This window comes from Rhodotorula toruloides (assembly GCF_000320785.1).
Source record: "Rhodotorula toruloides NP11 unplaced genomic scaffold Scaffold25, whole genome shotgun sequence".
NCBI lineage: Eukaryota > Fungi > Basidiomycota > Microbotryomycetes > Sporidiobolales > Sporidiobolaceae > Rhodotorula > Rhodotorula toruloides.
Genome location: NW_015622985.1, coordinates 147,940 through 165,586, shown reverse-complemented (window position 1 = coordinate 165,586; position 17,647 = coordinate 147,940). Strand labels below are relative to the sequence as shown.

Genomic DNA, 17,647 nt, shown 5'->3' with positions numbered 1-17,647 from the left:
GTGCAGTACCAGCCACTCGGCGGATTTATCCAGGCGCTGGCTGATTTTCTGCGAGTAAGTTCGCTTACACCGCTCCTGGTGGCTCGTGCCGGTGCTGGTAAATTAAGTCATGTACTATTACAGCACTTGCAGTTGTTTTCAGCCAGGCAGAAGGTGTCGAAGGCAGCGACCTCGCAACTTCGCCCCGTCCGGTCTTGCTCTCATCGCTCTCGCCGCTCGCCCGCTCACACCGCTCGTGGGACCGCTGCTTCGACTCAGGCAGTACTGAGCAGAACTCCAGCTACACCCTCCAACTCGAACCGCCCCCGCCCGTGTCCTGCCGCCGTCGACCGGCACTCACCTCCCTCGACAAGGCGCCACCATGGCCAACGAGCTCGAGAAGCTCGAGTTGCTCTCTCTCGTCAACAGCATAACCAACGAGCTAGTCAACTACACCGGTCTCTCAGGTGCGGCGCGCTTTCTCGCCCGTGCTCTTCCCACCATCCGAAGTCACCCCCGACTGACCCTCTCCCCTCGCAGACTCGACTCTCGCCGAGTTCCTGATCCACCTGCACGGCGACTCAAAAGACTTCAACACCTTCAAGTCGAAATGCCGCGACGTGGGCGCCGACTTTCCCGACTCGTTCCTCTCCTCCGTTGACCGCCTCATCCTCTCGATGCACCCAAAATACAAGCTCAAGTCCAAGTCCTCCTCTTCAAAGGACAAAGGCAAGGGCAAGGAAGAAGGTGAGAAGGCGGTCCTGAGCGAAGAGAAGCAGAAACAAGCCCGACTGTTTCCCGGACTCGCCATGCCCGATACCGAGTGGCAGCCGTCCTATCGCGCCGACAACCCGGAGGAAGTCAAGGAGCGACAGATGCGGATGGGTCAGCCGGCGGACGTCAAAGGCGTCAGTGATGACCTCCGGAGCAGGGACGAGGACAATATGGGCGTCGATGACTTGATGGCGCAGCTTGAGGGTGTCAGGAAGCGCGCGACGAGGCCTGAGGAGGACGACGACAGGCGGGACGGAGGAGCGGACGCAAAGAGGCAGAGGCACCGCTCGCCCGACTACGAGCGGCGAGGAGGCGGAGGCGGTCGCGAGCGTGACAACGGCTACGGGGACCGCGGGCGCGGCGGCTCGTCGCGCCACGGCGAAGACGATCGAGGGCGGTACGGTCGCGACGGGCGGACAGGCGGCGCAGGGCCCGGCCGACTCGACGAGAAGCCCGTCTTGTACAAGATCTACAAGGGTCGGGTCGCCAACATCAAGGATTTCGGCGCGTTCGTCACGCTCGAAGGCGTGCAGGGCAAGGCGGAGGGCATGGTTCATATCGGCTCGATCTCGACCGGACGCGTCTCGCACCCTTCCGACCTCCTCGCGCGCGGACAGTCCGTCTTTGTCAAGGTCATGTCGGTCGCGGGCAACCGTCTCTCGCTCTCGATGAAGGACGCAGACCAGCGAACCGGCGCCGACTTGTCGCCTCACCTGCGGATCAAGACCGAGGAAGAGCTGTTCGAGGAGACTCGCCGGGCGGCTGAGCGCGCAGCAACGGGCGCGAACGGAGTTGCCGTCCGCAAGAGCTTCGCCGACGACAACCGCACGGCCTCGGTTCGGCGGATGACCTCGCCCGAGCGGTGGGAGATCAAGCAGCTCATCGCCTCGGGCGCAGCGAGCGCAGCCGACTACCCCGGTCTCGACGACGAGTACATCAACAGCGGATTCGAGACAGGGCCGGGCGGGAAGAGTCTCGTCGACGAAGCGGACGAGGAACTCGATGTCGAGATCAACGAGGCAGAGGCGCCTTTCCTCGCTGGCCAGACTAAACGCGCGCTCGAGTTATCGCCTGTCAAGATTGTCAAAGCGCCGGACGGTACCATGAACAGGGCCGCGATGGCGGGTGCGGCTTTGGCGAAGGAGCGGAGGGAGCTCAAGGCGCAGGAGGCGTCGGACCAGGCGGACTCGGAGGCGAGGGACGTCAACACCCCTTGGCTCGACCCGATGACGGCTCCTCACGAGCGGGCGTTCGCGGCGGACGCGAGGGGTCAGGCGGCGGGCCAGCGCGCCAAAGACGTCCCGGCGTGGAAGAAGGACACGTTCAACCCGGCTACGACGTTCGGCAAGATCACCAGCATGAGCATCGCCGACCAGCGCAAGAGTCTGCCCATCTACAAGTTCCGCGACCAGCTCATCGAGGCGTTTGCGAACAACCAGGTCCTCGTCGTCGTCGGCGATACCGGCTCGGGCAAGACGACGCAGATGACGCAGTACCTCGCCGAAGCGGGCTACGCCGACCGTCTCAAGATCGGTTGCACCCAGCCTCGTCGTGTGGCGGCCATGTCCGTCGCCAAGCGTGTCGCCGAAGAAGTCGGATGCCGGCTCGGCCAGGAGGTCGGCTACACGATCCGTTTCGAGGACTGCACGAGTCCCGAGACCAAGATCAAGTACATGACGGACGGCATGCTCCAGCGAGAGTGTCTCGTCGACCCCGACATGAGCCAGTACAGCGTCCTCATGCTCGACGAGGCCCACGAGCGTACGATCGCGACCGATGTCCTCTTTGGTCTCCTCAAGAGTGGGTCTGCGTCTTTTGAGGTCAGATGAGCGCACTGCTGACGCATCCTGTCCCGCAGAATCGCTGAAGCGCCGGCCCGACCTCAAGCTCATCGTCACCTCCGCCACGCTCGACGCCGAAAAGTTCTCCGAGTACTTCTTCGGCTGCCCCATCTTCACCATCCCCGGCCGTACCTTCCCCGTCGAGATCTTGTACACGAAGGAGCCCGAGCCCGACTACCTCGACGCCGCCCTCATCACGATCATGCAGATCCACCTCTCCGAGCCGCCCGGCGACATCCTCCTCTTCCTGACTGGACAAGAAGAGATCGACACGTCGTGCGAGATCTTGTACGAGCGGATGAAGTCGCTCGGTCCGAACGTGCCCGACCTCATCATCTTGCCGATCTACTCCGCCTTGCCGTCCGAGATGCAGTCGCGCATCTTCGAGCCCGCCCCGCCCGGCGCACGCAAGGTCATCCTCGCCACCAACATCGCCGAGACGTCGCTCACGATCGACGGCATCTACTACGTCGTCGACCCGGGCTTCGTCAAGCAGAACGCGTACGACCCCCGACTCGGGATGGATTCGCTCATCGTCACGCCCATCTCGCAAGCGCAGGCTCGGCAGCGTGCGGGACGTGCAGGACGGACGGGACCGGGCAAGTGCTACCGCTTGTACACGGAGGCGGCGTACCGGAACGAGATGCTGCCCAACAGCATCCCCGACATCCAGCGTCAGAATCTCGCCCATACGATTCTGATGTTGAAGGCGATGGGGATCAACGACCTCCTCAACTTCGACTTTATGGACCCGCCGCCTCAGCAGACGATGATCACGGCGCTCGAGAACCTGTACGCCCTGTCGGCCCTCGACGAGGAAGGCCTCCTCACCCGCCTCGGACGCAAGATGGCCGACTTGCCGATCGAACCGCCTCTCGCCAAGATGCTCATCGCGTCGGTCGACCTCGAGTGCTCGGAGGAGATCCTCACCATCGTCGCGATGCTCTCGGTCGGCGGCACCATCTTCTACCGCCCGAAGGAGAAGCAGGCGCAGGCCGACGCGAAGAAGGCCAAGTTCCACCAGCCCGAAGGCGACCACCTCACCCTGCTCACTGTGTACAACGGCTGGGCGGCGTCCAAGTTCAGGTGCGTGCGCGCGAATTGGCTTGTGGGCGACTGTCTCGCTGACGCGCTGTCTCCTCCACTTTCCAGCAACCCGTGGTGCTCGGAGAACTTTATCCAGGGTCGTGCTATGCGTCGCGCGCAGGATGTCCGCAAGCAGCTCCTCGGCATCATGGATCGGTGCGTTTCGTCGCCCTGCCTTCGCTTCCCGCGCCGAGCCTGACGCCCCCTCTCTCGCAGCTACAAGCACGACATCCTCTCGTGCGGCAAGAACTACAACCGCGTACGTCGTGCCATTACGAGTGGCTACTTCCGGCACGCCGCCAAGAAGGACCCGCAGGAAGGGTACAAGACGCTCGTCGAGGGGTGCGTGCCGAGACTGCCTGTTGCGCATCTTCTACGGAGTATGCTGACACATTCTCGCCCGCAGAACGCCCGTCTTCCTGCACCCGTCGTCGGCGCTCTTCAACCGCGCGCCCGAGTGGTGTGTCTACCACGAGCTCGTCTTGACGACGTGAGTCTTCGCGCTCTCGCTTCGTACGGATCACATAACTGATGCTTGCTTTGCAGCCGCGAGTACATGCGCGAGGTGACCGCCATCGAACCCAAGTGGCTTGTCGAGGTCGCGCCGGCTTTCTTCAAGGTCGCCGACCAGAACACGATCTCGAAGCGCAAGAAGCAGGAGAAGATTCAGCCTCTCTTTGACAAGTGCGTCCGGGAGTTCCTCTTTCGTTCGAATAAGCGGGAAAGGCGGGTGTTGGTGCGGTGGAAGTCGAGGCAGTGGCTCTTCCTGGTCGAGCTCGTCTCAAGGATGCTTAAGCTAGCCTGCTCGGTTGGCATCGCTCCTTCAACTCGCTTCATCAACCCTCGCAATCATCCGGAGCACCAATGCTGACCTGCTTCTGACCTGCAGGTACGCCGAGCACCAGGACGCCTGGCGTCTGTCGAAGCTCAAGAGGGCGACGCGCTCGAGTCAATCTTTCGGCTAGCTACAGTAGTCGTGCTTGTACCTGTATTGTGTACCTGCCATCATCGACTTGGGTTATCTTTGCATGTTCGATTCGAGAGCCTCGAGACGACCTTGCCGACTGACGCCTCGCTTCTCAACTCCGCCGCTAACGGCATGAGCGAGCTTTAGACACCTGCGAGCAACTACAGCAGAAGATCTGCAGGAAAGACCGCTCACTCACTGGGAGTCGTTCGCCCGCGCCAACCCGCTCTTCACCTCCTCCCGCTCGCTTCCTCACGCCACGACCCTTCGCAGGCTTAGCTGGCATGCTCAGCCACTGCCTCAAACCACTCATGCCCTCGTCAGCTGCTCTCATTGACCGCAGTGTACGCTGACGTTGGCGGACTTCGGACTTTCCACGGCCTCCACTTCATCCAGCACGAGTTCGATGGCAGCATCGCGCTCTGCTCTCTGCTTGCTCAGCACACGCTTACTTCATCCAGCTCGCCCTCTAGCCCGCCCTGCCCTCCTCAGCGCTTGCCCACTTCTCCCAACCGACCCTCCTCTCGCTCATTCAACCATGCTCGTCTTTGTCACCGGCGCATCTGGCTTCGTGGGCACCGCCGTCACCGAAGAGCTTCTCGCAAACGGCCACCAAGTCTTGGGACTCGCGCGATCTCCTCAGTCGGCGCAGAAGTTGCGCGATTTGGGCGCACAAGTCGTCGAGGGCTCGATGACTGATCACGAGCTGGTCAAGGAGACTGTCAAGAAGGTCGACGGCGTGCGTTTCACTCTTCAGCTCCCAAGAGCGCGCTTACTTACCCTCACAATCCCTGCAGGTCATCCACCTCGCCTTCAACCACGACTTCTCTCGCTACGTCGACTCCTGCGTCGAGGACGGCGAGCTCATCCGCGCCATTGGATCTGCCATGATCGGCACGGACAAGCCGTTGGTCGTCGCATCAAGCACGACCGCCCCTTCCGCGATTCGCAAGCCTGGCGACGCGCCGTTCAAGGAGAACGACCCTTACCCTCTCAGCGCCGATTCGCGGCCACGCATGCACTCCGAGCTCTCCACCTTCCAGCTCGCCAAACAGGGCGTGCAAGCAATGGTCGTGCGGCTCGCCCCGACTGTTCACGGCGAAGGCGACCATGCCTTTGTCCCGATGTTCATCTCCAAGGCTCGCGAGGCCAGCTTCTCTGCCTTTGTCGCCGACGGCACAAACGTCTGGTCGGCTGTGCACCGCGACGACGCGGCCGCCGTCTTCCGTCTCGCGTTGGAGAAGGGAACGGCCGGGTCCGCCTACCACGCCGTCGGCGAGCAGGGCGTCCCGTTCAAGGACATCGCTGGTGCCATCGGCAAGAAGCTCAACGTGCCCGTCAAGAGCATCCCCGTTGAAGAAGCAGGCCGGCACTTTGGCTTCCTCGGTCACTTTGCCTCGCTCGACAACCCAACAAGCTGCGAGAAGACGAAGGCGGAGCTTGGATGGGTGCCTCGGCAGGTGAAGCTCTTGGAGGACCTCGAGAGCGGGTCGTACTTCTGACAGTTTTGTGGATCCGAGCTGTAGAAGTCCTGCAACGGCCGTCGCGTTTCTCGTCTTTTTGCCTTTTCTCTCGCATCCTCGCACCTCGTCGCAACTTGGACGGCGACCTTCGTTTCTACTGAGTGTGAACCGCCCAGAACAGCAAGGACGCGAGCAAACTCGCCGAAGCCCTGCGTTGCCTCCGCCCGCGCGAGCCTCTCCTCTCTTTCCCTCCTTCCGCTCGCCCTCTCGCTGCATCGGCGCTCGCAGGCCTAGCTGACACGCCCAGCGTACTCCTCTGGAAACTCCCGACCTGCTCCCGTGCCCGTAGTCCGCCGTGTGCGCCGACAGCGGAGTTCGGACCTTCCGAACCTTCGCCTCCACACCGCTCGATGAAGCGCTCAAAGGCTTGAACAGCTCTTGCTCTTGCTCTTGCTCTTTCTCACGCATCTCACAAGCTCACCTCGCCTGCGAACCCTCACACCGCTTCGCCTCGCTCGCTCACCTCTCCTCACGCACATCCTCGACTTCGTCCAAGCATGCTCGTCTTCGTTACTGGCGCTTCTGGCTTCGTCGGCACCTCTGTAACCAAGGAGCTCCTCTCCAACGGCCACCAAGTCCTCGGTCTCGCCCGCTCTCCCGAATCGGCGCAGAAACTCCGTGACTTGGGCGCTCAAGTTGTCGAGGGCTCGATGACCGACCATGAACTCGTCAAGGAGACGGTCAAGAAGGTTGACGGCGTGCGTAGTGCACCCACAATCCCCGTGAGGCGCCACTGACCCTCGCAATGCCTACAGGTCATCCACCTCGCCTTCAACCACGACTTCTCCCGGTACAAGGAGAATTGCGTCGAGGATGGCGACCTCGTCCGCGCGATGGGGTCCGTGATGGTCGGTACCGACAAGCCGCTCGTCGTCACGTCTGGCACGGGCGTCGTACTCGGCTTGTCCGACAGGAAGGTCGACTCGCCTTTCAAAGAGGACGACCCGTATCCTCTCAGCGCCGATTGGATGCATCGTATGCACTCTGAGCTCCCGACGTACGAGCTCGCGAAGCAGGGCGTCCGCGCCATGGTCGTGCGCCTCACTCCGACCGTTCACGGCGCCGGCGACAAAGGCTTCATCCCCAGGTTCATCGCCAAGGCTCGCGAGTCGGGCGTCGCAGCGTACGTCGAAGATGGCGCGAACGTTTGGCCCGCCGTCCACCGCGACGACGCAGCCATCGTCTTCCGCCTCGCTCTCGAGAAAGGTACCGCCGGATCCGTCTACCACGCCGTCGCCGAGTCGGGCATTCCCTTCAAGGACATCGCCGGCGTCATCGGCAAGAAGCTCAACGTCCCCGTCAAGAGCATTTCGCGCGAGGAGGCGGGACCGCACTTTGGCTTCCTCGGCATGTTCGCCTCGCTCAGCAACCTGACGAGCAGCGAGAAGACGAAAGCGGAGCTTGGATGGGCGCCGAAGCAGGTCAAGCTCCTCGAGGATATGGAGCAGTCGTACTTCTGAGAACCGCGGGGAAGTGATTGTAGCCGTAGTCTGCGCAGGAATAGCGACCCTTTGTGTCCCCCATCGCTCCGCTCGCGTGTGTACCGCTGGATCCGGACGGCGACGACGAGGCTGCCCAACGACTGTAACTGGAAGCGGATGCAAACTGAACTGCAAGTTGCGAAGGGTATGGTACAGTCAAACACGCCTACTTCCTCCTCAAGCGTCCGTCTCCGCCGCTCAATCACTGTCCATCTCGATGATGTCGCCCTTGTCGACCCACTCCATTCCGCCGGGCATCCCGCTGCCGCCCGTCGAGCCAAAGTCGATGTCGTCCCCGAAACCCATGCTGCCGAATGCGCCACCGGCTGCGGCTGATGCGCCACTGGCAGCTGCAGACCAGGCCTGTACCGCCAGCGGCAATACCCAGTCAGCCCATGCGCTCGGCAGCATGCATATCGTGACAGGCAAGCACCGCGAACGTACCTTGGTAACAAACTCCTTGCTAGCCTCAACCTTCTGCTGCTCCCTGTCCCACCTCTGCTGCAACACCTGCGCCTTCTCAATCGCCTGCGTGACGCGAGCGACGGTCTCGTGCGAAAGGTACGGTTCGGGGTCGTCGGTGAAGGTGACGGTCGTCGCAGCGAGAGAGGCGGAAGGGTCGGTCGAGGGCGAGAGTTCGGCGTAAATCTGCTTCGAGGTGATCTGCAGCGAGGGAGAGCGTGTCAGCTATCGTTTACAGCGACGGCGAGACGAGACTGCGGTTCTAGCGATGCCGTCGAGACAACTGGCCAACTCACCATTCCCTCGACTTCGCCCTTGACGATCTCGAGATCGCGCTCGCTCGTCGCATCGAGCCCGACGTACGAAGCGATCTGTCCGAGCGAGAGCGTGATGTACGTCTCGGTGAGGTTCTGGATCTGGCGGCGGCGGAGGGACTCGTCGCAGAAGGCCACGAGGCCAGAGTTGTAATCCTGATCCAGACGGGAGCGTTAGTCCTCGTACGTGTTCAACAAGCGGACCACACAGCTCATGAAGCACGGCGGACCGCAAAGACGACGCAACAGCTAACGCACCTTCTCGAACGCCTCCCTGCCCTTCTCCCTCGCCTGATCGACCCTTTCCCTGTTCAAGCTCGCGAACGCACTGCAGTACTCGAGGTACGGTGCGCAGAGCGTCTTGGCGGCGGTGAGGACGACCTGTGAGGTGTAGCGGGGGAGAGCTTGGGTCTGCGCATGGGAGGATCTGTGAGCAGGTACACTGCAAGAGGTAGGAGTGGAGACGCACCTTGCCGTACGCGAGCAGCTGGACGAGGACGAGCTTCTTGTACGCGTCGATCTGGATCAAGCTGGCTGACGAGCTGGGAGCCGAGACGCACTGTGCGAGAAGCCGGCTTAGTAAGCTGCAAACTGAAGCGGACTCGAGCAGCGCGCCGTCATTGGTGCGCATTAGCTCAAGGCCAAGTCGGTTTGCGACTCACGATTTCGAGCAAGTCAGCCGCGCGAGCGTAGTTGCCGAGCAGGGCGAGGATCGTTCCGCCAAGGTAGTGGTAGAGCAGGTGGTCTTGATAGCGGATAGGGAAGAGCTGTAGATCAAGTCCTTACATCAACTTCGGTGTAATGGAGGCCGTCCGATTTTAGGAGGGAACGGCCAAAGCTGATCGAGGCTGGACGCACCGACTTGTCGACGTCGGTGATGTCCCTCGAGAGCACCTCTTGTGCGGCTGGGTACATGTGGCTGGCCATGACGCACTGCGGCAGGAGGAGGACCGTCAGCGCGAGCTCACAACGCAAGAAGTGACGGAGAGGTGGCGACTCACGCGAAGAAAGAGTGTATGGAGAGAGGTGAGGTGGCCGGGAAGCGGGAAGCGGGTGAGGAGCGTGTTGAGCGGTTGGAGCGGGAGCGAGGCCTGCGGAAGGAAAGCGGAGAAGTATGTCAGCCAGCTGAAAGTGAACCCGATAGACACACTACAGCGCGTTGAGTCGGCATCTGTGCGGCGGACGTACCTGGCGCGAATGTTCGGCGAGCGTGCACAGCTGCTTGGCGAGGAAGTCAACTGCGAGCGACTGAGGCGTCAGCGGATTGCACGAAACAGTCTAGCGCCCCCTTCTCGTAGCGAAGAGGGAGATGTAGCACAGCAGCAGGAGACGCAGGAGACTCGCCTTGCTCCGGCACCAGCCTCGCCTGCTCGACGTCGGAAGCCGACACCCAGTCGTTGACTTTCTGCACCATCTTGGGGAGCTCGGCGCGGCTGGTCGAGACGAGTCGAGCGTTCCTGTCATGCCACCAGGCCCGTAGATCAGTGGCTTGCCGATGAGAACTACTAGCAGCCAAAGATGCGCTGGAGGAGCACGCACAAGATCCAGAGGTACCCGACCGAGTGCGACGTAGCGTCCAGCACGTCCAGCGGGTCCCTCCCATCCTTGAGCATCCCCTCGAGCACATGTCCCGCCTGTCCTGCCCCGCTCGAACCCGCACCAGCCGCATTCCCCGCCGACGAGGACGAGGTCGAGGCAGCAGAGGGACCTGAAGCGCGCGAGTGAGAGGCAGCTTTGTCGAGTTTCTTGAGTTGCGGAATGACTGTCGGAGCGTGTACAGGTCCGTCAGTGGCGTGTTCAGCACGGTGTGATCGTCTGTTGCGAGGTGGGGCGGTGGAAGGGTGAGCGACTCACGCTGGCGCTCGAGGTCGGCGGGTTGCGTCGTGCTGATGGCCTTGACGATTTCGTCGATGCTCGGGACGCTCGCCGAGCTGCTTCCGGCCGACATGGTGCGATGAGGACGAGGAAGAGGTGAAAGAGCGGACCTCGACAAGTTGACATTCGCGAGGTGGAGCGATAGAGCATGTACTGTGTCCGTACACCGTCTGGGGAACGCTAGACTGAAGCGGCACGCTCCAGAACGAAGAGACGAGGCAAACGGGAGGTCACGCTGAAAGTAGCTTTTTTTGCAAGGCAGACAACGAGTCCAAGCGAGTCGAGGTGTTGTACAACGGTTTTCGAGTCGCCAAAGCCTGTACAGGTGAGGCGAGACGGATAGAGAGACAGGAAGGTGGCAGGGAGATCGAGGAAGGCGGATGAGCGAGGAGGTCGAGGTTGAAGTGGGCGAAAGGCGAGTGGCTTATCGGGGAGCAAAGCCGCTGCGACAACAGAGAATATCAGTTAAGGCTCCGGAAAGCGGAGCGAAGAAAACTGTGCTCGAGGCCGACAGCGAACAAACGTACGGAGGAGGCATAAAGCCGGGAGGGGCGGCAAAGCCAGGCGGGGGAGGAGGCATGCCGCCGGGCATGCCAGGCGGAGGCGCAAAGGTCTGAGGGGCTTGTCGCCTGCGATGAAAGGCGGAGTCAGCGCGCCAGTCCGTCGAGTTGAGGAAACAGGACAGGACAAACATCGTCGGGGGCGCGGCGAGACCCATTCCACGGCCAGCAGGGGCACCAAATCCAGGTCCCGGCGTGAGCTGCAGGTATAAATAACGGGTTAGCGGGGTTATCATGCGTGTGAGGCGAGGGACGACCAGAAAGCGGAATGCTCACCCCGGGGATGTTCTTGTCATCGATGGCGGGAGGCGGGCCCTCGACTGCAGAGGAAGACGGTGTGTGGTGTCAATATGTGCGAGCAATCACGAAAGCCTCCCCCTTTGCCCAACAGAATCTGAGGATTGGTAGCGACCCGACTCACCGCTCAAGGTGACAATCGTTTCGCCGCGCAGGATGACGAGCCCAAGCGTGCGCTTCATCTCGTCCTCCTCTTCGTCCTCCTCGGCAGCCTTGACCGCCTGACCCTTGCGCTTGACGCGGCGGAACTCATCACACTCAGCGAGGACGAGGTTCATGTGCTTGTCGAACGCGAGCAGCTGGCCGACGAGCGCCCGCGAATCATTCAATACGACTTTCACTCGGTAGTTAATGATCGCAGCGAGCTTGGGTGCCTGCGAAGCCGTGAGGAGGGGTGCGATGAGAATGGGGTGGAGCACGGCGACGACGGCGCGGCGAGGGGCGGGGCAAAGGCGTAGAGGCACTACTGGTCAGTACAAGTCAGCTGAGAGCTTGAGCGCTGCAGCTCACCATGGTTGGCGCGATGTTGTGAAGTGGTGAGGAGGAGGGACTTGGCGGCTGGCAAGCGGAGGGTCGACATCGCTCTCATGGCTTGCTGTGGTCCAGTAGCGCGTGGAAAGCGATGAAACAGTCTAAGAAAGAGACCAGCCGTTGCAGACAAGCCCCTCCGCCGCGGGCGGCAACTCGGTACTCCTCAAGTCCTCCTCCTCCTCGCCAACAAGTCCTCCTCACGACGCCGCGTTCCCGATGACGACAACACCTTACTCCGCGTTGATGTCGAGCTTGGCGACGTCCGGTGCCTCCTCGGAGATTACCTGCTGGGTCTTCGTTACCTTGCCTATCGCCACGGTCTTTCCCTCGTCCCTCAGGGTGAACCGTCCCAACTGCGGGTGGTCCGAGAATTTCTCGAGCGAGATCGGTCCGGCGACGTCGATACGCGCAATGATCTTCATGCCTGCGACCGCGAGAGGTTCAGCACGGGTCGAGGTGACTGACAAGGGAGGAGGAGGGAGGCTCACCCTTCTTGGCAAATTGAGGCGGCCTGCGCGACTTCCGCCTGTACGGTCAACACACGGTGTCAGCATACACGTGAGAAGCAAGAAAGAGAGCGCTGCGGACCCCGTCTTCTTGTCGTAGTAGTTCAGGAGCGCCGAGAGGGTCACTTCCTCGCTGTAAGCGTGAGGACAAGATCGAAGGTCAGCGCGCGTTCAGAGTCTGACGTGATTGTCATCGCAGGTGTACGAGCCCGCTCGCAGGAGAAGAGCGACGCAAGAAGGAAAAGGGGACGCACGAAGCGGTGTGAACGTGCATGACCGCCGAGTAGCCAGCCGTGATAATGTTCTTGGTGTCGAGGATAACGAGCTGGGCCTCGAACTGTGTGACAACGGAGACGGGCTTCTTCGGGTCGGTCAAGACGAACCCGACGTTGACGTCCGTGTCCTCGACGCCGCGGAGACGGATGCGGACGTTGTCGCCGCACAGCGCGAGCGAGACCTCCTCCTCCATCTCGTTGAAGATGGCGGCGACCTGGACGGGCGTCTTGTTCGGCATGAGGAGCAAGTCTTGGTTCTTGCGCACTTTGCCCGACTCGACCTTGCCGACAACGACGCAGCCCATGTCGCCGTACTTCTCCGAGATCGGCATCATGAGCGGCGCATTGTTCTTGCGGTCCATGAGCGGCATCTCGTCGAGGAACGAGAGGAGCGAGGTGCCCTCGACCCAGGGAGCGACCTTGCGGTCGACCGGCTCCTTGATGTTCGCGCCGGTGAAGCCAGAGACGGGGATGAAAGTGACGTCGGTCTTCATGTTGTAGCCGGTACCCTTGAGGAAAGGCGAGAGCTTGGTGACGATCTCGTCGTACCTGGGCGCACCCGGGCGCGCGAGAGATCAGCATGGCGTCAGGAGACGGGCGGAAACGACAAAGGCAGCCTCACCTCGCCTTGTCCCAGTTGACAGTCGGGTCGTCCATCTTGTTGACGACGACGACGAGCTTCTGAACACCAGCGGTCTTGACGAGCATGGCGTGCTCGCGCGTCTGACCGCCCTTCTCGAAACCGGTCTCAAACTCGCCCTTGCGAGCAGAGATGACGAGGACGGCGACGTCGGCCTGCGCGGCACCCGAGATCATGGACGGCACGAAGTTCTTGTGGCCGGGAGCGTCGAGGATCGTGTATCGTCGGACGTCGGTCTCGAAGTAGGCGCGGCCGACCTCGACGGTCTTGCCCTGCACACGTTCAGGGGCGTCAGCGTACTCTCACAGAACACGACGCACGACGGGACGCACCTTCTCGCGCTCCTGCGAGGTCGAGTCGAGCGCCCACGAGAGGTACCAGCTCTCACGGCCAGCCTCCTTCGCCTCACGTTCGTACTTCTCGAGCGTGCGCTTGTCGACCATGCCGCACAGGTAGAGGATGTTGCCGCCCATCGTCGACTTGCCGGCATCGACGTGGCCGATAAAGACGATGTTCATGTGCGGCTTGACATCCTTGGCTGCGCGAGGAAGCGGGTCAGCGGCGCTTTCCCTAGAGTGGTATGCGAACGCACCATCCTCGACACCGTACAGGTCCTCGAGCGCCTCCTGGTCCGCAGCAGCCTGGATCTCCGCCTCGACCGCGTCCTTCTTGGCCTCCTCGACCTTCTTCGCCTCGACCTTCTTCTCCTTGTCCTCCTTCTTCGCCTGCGCAGCATCGGCCTTCTTCTCCGCCGCAGCGGCAGCAGCAGGCTTGCCCGCTACGGGCGTGCCAGGCTTGGACGCGGCGGGAGTCGATGCCTTGCTCGAAGTCGCGGGAGTCGCATTCTTCGACGCGGCAGCAGAAGACGACGAAGCGGTCGAAGCCTTGCTTCCGCCGCCGATCTTGAGGGAGACGGTCGCAGGCTTGGCGTCGGGGTTGGGAGCGGGGATGGACGAGGAGGAACCGCCGATCTTGAGCGACATGGTAGGCGGCTTCGAGGGAGGAGGAGCATTGGGGTCGGAGGAAGGGCGGACGAAGGGGGCAGAGGAAGCGGCAGGCTGGCGAACAGGAGGCTCGTAGGCGCGGGTCTCGGGCTGCTGAGGTGGTCGCTGCTGCTGCTGCTGGCCGGGGAAGCCGCCGCCGTTGTAGCGAGCTGCGAAGGGGCCCTGGGCCCCGTAGCCGGCCGGAGCCTGACCGTAGCCCTGCGGGGCGTAGCCATACTGGCCAGCCGGAGCTGCAGGAGAGGGAAGTCAGTTCAGTCGTCTGCTTGTCGCCTCAGGATCGGTACGCACCGCCGTAGCCTCCGTATCCGCCGGCGTACTGGTTGTAGTAGTCGGCAGGGTTTCCGCCCTGCTGGGGAGGAGCGCCGTACGGGTTGTAGGGCTGTCCGGGCTGGAAGGGGGGTGCGCCGCCGGGGACGAACGAGCCGGCGTTCGGGTTGAACGTGTTGGCGTTCGGGTTGAAGCCTCCAGACACTGCACGGCGGCGAAAGAAGCCCGTCAGCGAGAGTTGTCCCTCCTTTCTCCTGATCCGAAGTGAGCGTATGCTGGGTCCGACGAGCGAGTCCATCTCGTCCCGCTGCCTAACCGCGCCTGGACTGGCCGCAAGCTGGGCAGTGTATCCTCCTAGTGCGTCCTTATTCTTCTCAGCTTGCCCAAGTCCTCCGCCACAGCACGCCCACCGAGAATTGTTCGTCCGCATTGACGCAGTCACACCGCCAGGCCACACCGCTCGTTCGGCCGCAGAAAGAGCTGTATAGGGTCACCGTAAGCGCACTGTTGGACGCGAGCTGCTCAGGTTCTGTCGAGCGAGACGAGGCGCGAGAGCTGGAGACCAACCCTTCGCTGGCCTCCTCATCAAGTCCCTTGAACAGCGACCACACACTCGCTCTCGTCGAGACAGGCTGGGACCGCTTTGACGACTCTATTGAAGACGCCGGACCTTGCTCGCTGCTTCCCTGGCTTCCTTGCGGCTTGCTCCTCGCTGTCGACACCTGACGGGCGGAGAAAGTGTATCAGGCTCTGCCGCCGTTTGGCTAAGGCTGATGAAGGCGGCGATACACGCTATAGAGCTACGTAACCCCTACCAGCGCATACAGACTGGATTGGAGGAGGAGCGGGCGGTCGAGCGACTACTGGGTCGAGTGGTTCGAGAGGGCCTGGTCGGCTTGGGCGAGGTCGTGCTCGCTGAGCGACTTGCCTCGGCCGTTCGGAACGGTGCCCCGGGGGTTGTAAGTCCCGAGGTCGTGCCGCTGACGGAACCGGGACCGCCCTTCCGCTTGAGCACGAGCGGGAACGGGTAGCCCGACTCTTCCTCCTCTTCGTCCTTGCCGCGGATGAGCGACTCCCACGTCTGCTGTGCGCCCCTGCGGTCCGGTACGATGCGTCAGTCACGGCGGAACGAACTGTATGAGACGGTCAGGCGGAAGCTGGACGCACATGTTTGCGCGGCGAGGGCGACTGCCCACTGTGACGCTTATGGAGAGGCTGCTTCTTTGGCTGGCTTCTAGCTGCTATCACCTGCTTAGAATCGATCGCTGGCGAGGAGGAGGAAACGCACGGGTGAGGAAGGTCCAGCTCGTTTCGTCCGCGCTTCGGCGACACCCATTCGCACTCCTCGCTGTCCATCGGACGTCTGCACCTTCTCACTCTTTGCGCTGTCACCCTTTGATGCGCTGGATACCTTAGCTGCCCAAGGCTTCGTCAGGCTGAGGAACAAGCTTGATGCTTTCTACCGCTCTCAGCTGATGGAAACCGACTACAAGGTATGGTACAGCGAGATGCTATTCCAACGTTCCTACACCGTCAAGGTTCCGCAAAACCAAGGTCACGCCACATGCGACGCCTCTTCGCGTCCAAGCCTTGAAGGAACTCCTCGACAGACTGCTGGTTCTTGCGAATCTTGTCCTCGAGGGTAACAGCTGCGACTGCACTGCCGAGGAGCTTGATCGTCCCGGTCTGGGTCGCGGCGATGAGCGACTCGCAACCCTTGCGAGAGAAGGCCTTCGTCCAGCGAGGAAGCCTGTATCCGTGGTCGAGCCAGTCCGAGGCAAAGATCATGTACTCGAGGTAGCCATCATCGCAGAAGCAGCTGTATCCGTCGCAGGCCTCGCACCAGTCGGAACCCTCCCACCAACCCCAGCTGCAAAAGTCGTCGCACCTCGCTGACACGTTGTCCAGGACAAGCTTCTTCAGATGACGATGTTTGCTGGTTCCGGAAACGACTGCAAGAAGACAACTTGCCGAAAGGATGGCGCCGGGACCGAAGCGAAGGTACGCGAGAGGCCGGCGGCGGAGGAAGTCGGCAGTCTTCGCGTCGAGTAAAGCGCAACGACCTCCGACATCCAGGTGCGTAAGATGCTTGAAAGGGCGCAGGTGCTCCGTCAGTTCCCAGCTCTTCTTGCTAGGCCCGCTCAGCGAGAGGTCGTTGATCGTGCCGAGGTCGCCTGCGGCCTTGAGTAGCGCGTGATACTCCTCGTTTGGCCGGAAGGACGTGACAGTGAGGCGACGAAGGTTGCAGGTCCTCTGGAAGTGCTGGATGACGCCGCGAAGGTCGCCGCCGTCGAGAAGGTCGAGATTGATTCAAGCGAGACGAGGCAGCAGGATCGGCTCCTCATCCTCGACATCGACGGAAGCCTCGATCTCCGGACGGTAGTTCACAATCTCCAAGTCGGTGAGCGAGGAGAGCTTGAGAAGGGAGTTCACGGGGAAGGACAGTGACTTGGGCGGCGACAAGTCGAGTTCCTCGAGTTGCGGAAAAGGCGTCCTGCCGGGCGACTTGAGGAGGCTGGTGAAAGCGACGCAGAGTTGCGTACTGTCGCATACAAAGCGGCGCAAGTTCGGTAAGTTGGCGAAGAAGGCCTCGAGGTCGACGTCGGTGAGTTTGTCGTGCGGCCGCTGCTCGTCGCTCGTGATCGTCATCGACTCGCAAGCGCGCCCGAGCATGTACCTCGTCTCAATCGTCTGCGCGTACTGCAGGAGCTTCTGCGAGCCGACGAGCTTGACCCTCCTGTACTTGCGCTTCGAGAGGTCGTCCTGAAGATGGAGAAGCGCGCGGCAGAGACGGCCTTTGAGTAAGCGACTGGCGTACACGTCGGTGAAGATGGCGTAGAGAAGCTCGACAGGCAGGCGGAGCAGGGGGGACGACTGCGTGTGCGATGGGAGAAGCGGGTCAGCAAGGGGTTCCTTGCTCGCTCGGAGGGCGTGCGGAGTCGACGCACCTGCTGTGTGTCCATCGCGAGTGACGTTCTGAGCAGATCCTGAGCCAAGCAAGCGGAATCCAGCGGTACGAAGTGAGCGGTCGAGGGGAAAGAGAGGTGATCCGCGGAGTGCGGCGGACCTCGTCGACAGCGGCAAGGGAAGTCGACTGCGTCGAGCAACGCAAGCATAGCGAAGGAGAAGAGCTGCAAGAGTGGCACACAGCCGGAGACTCGACCTCGCCTCTCCGGATTCCACGCTGAGGAGGAGGAGGAGCATACGGCATTGGCGCTTTTGTGCAGGATGTGAGGTGGTGGAAGACGAGTAAGTGGGTACAAGA

General features: G+C 61.9%; 7 protein-coding genes across 7 annotated transcripts; 3 read left to right on the top strand and 4 right to left on the bottom strand.

Annotated features, from left to right (window-relative positions):
* Positions 1-361: 361 nt before the first annotated feature.
* RHTO_04072 (ATP-dependent rna helicase dhx8) lies at positions 362-4,645 on the top strand (the record flags this gene model as incomplete). The annotated part of the gene is made up of 8 exons (XM_016417740.1): positions 362-446; positions 520-2,553; positions 2,612-3,680; positions 3,747-3,836; positions 3,897-4,022; positions 4,087-4,170; positions 4,227-4,364; positions 4,570-4,645. 8 exons carry the CDS (start codon positions 362-364, stop codon positions 4,643-4,645), a joined length of 3,702 nt encoding a protein of 1,233 aa, XP_016270899.1.
* Positions 4,646-5,053: 408 nt separating this feature from the next.
* On the top strand, positions 5,054-6,149 carry RHTO_04071 (NAD-dependent epimerase/dehydratase; the record flags this gene model as incomplete). The annotated part of the gene is made up of 2 exons (XM_016417739.1): positions 5,054-5,386; positions 5,445-6,149. The coding sequence occupies 2 exons, from the start codon at positions 5,054-5,056 to the stop codon at positions 6,147-6,149; spliced, it is 1,038 nt and encodes a 345-aa protein (XP_016270898.1).
* A 518-nt stretch (positions 6,150-6,667) lies between these two features.
* RHTO_04070 (NAD-dependent epimerase/dehydratase) lies at positions 6,668-7,630 on the top strand (the record flags this gene model as incomplete). The annotated part of the gene is made up of 2 exons (XM_016417738.1): positions 6,668-6,868; positions 6,926-7,630. The coding sequence occupies 2 exons, from the start codon at positions 6,668-6,670 to the stop codon at positions 7,628-7,630; spliced, it is 906 nt and encodes a 301-aa protein (XP_016270897.1).
* A 219-nt stretch (positions 7,631-7,849) lies between these two features.
* On the bottom strand, positions 7,850-10,375 carry RHTO_04069 (COP9 signalosome complex subunit 3; the record flags this gene model as incomplete). Its single annotated transcript, XM_016417737.1, has 12 exons — positions 7,850-8,014; positions 8,096-8,314; positions 8,410-8,583; positions 8,686-8,838; positions 8,897-8,986; positions 9,090-9,194; positions 9,286-9,360; positions 9,429-9,518; positions 9,616-9,675; positions 9,785-9,884; positions 9,967-10,189; positions 10,282-10,375. 12 exons carry the CDS (start codon positions 10,373-10,375, stop codon positions 7,850-7,852), a joined length of 1,548 nt encoding a protein of 515 aa, XP_016270896.1.
* Positions 10,376-10,726: 351 nt separating this feature from the next.
* RHTO_04068 (small nuclear ribonucleoprotein B and B') lies at positions 10,727-11,672 on the bottom strand (the record flags this gene model as incomplete). Its single annotated transcript, XM_016417736.1, has 6 exons — positions 10,727-10,745; positions 10,830-10,931; positions 10,995-11,062; positions 11,139-11,182; positions 11,284-11,533; positions 11,670-11,672. 6 exons carry the CDS (start codon positions 11,670-11,672, stop codon positions 10,727-10,729), a joined length of 486 nt encoding a protein of 161 aa, XP_016270895.1.
* A 248-nt stretch (positions 11,673-11,920) lies between these two features.
* Positions 11,921-14,888, bottom strand: RHTO_04067 (eukaryotic polypeptide chain release factor 3; the record flags this gene model as incomplete). Its single annotated transcript, XM_016417735.1, has 9 exons — positions 11,921-12,114; positions 12,179-12,216; positions 12,279-12,329; positions 12,451-13,020; positions 13,094-13,383; positions 13,444-13,649; positions 13,704-14,345; positions 14,404-14,586; position 14,888. Coding segments are annotated over 9 exons (2,175 nt in total).
* A 1,027-nt stretch (positions 14,889-15,915) lies between these two features.
* Positions 15,916-17,345, bottom strand: RHTO_04066 (uncharacterized protein; the record flags this gene model as incomplete). Its single annotated transcript, XM_016417734.1, has 4 exons — positions 15,916-16,201; positions 16,271-16,556; positions 16,704-17,256; positions 17,331-17,345. The coding sequence occupies 4 exons, from the start codon at positions 17,343-17,345 to the stop codon at positions 15,916-15,918; spliced, it is 1,140 nt and encodes a 379-aa protein (XP_016270893.1).
* Positions 17,346-17,647: the final 302 nt, after the last annotated feature.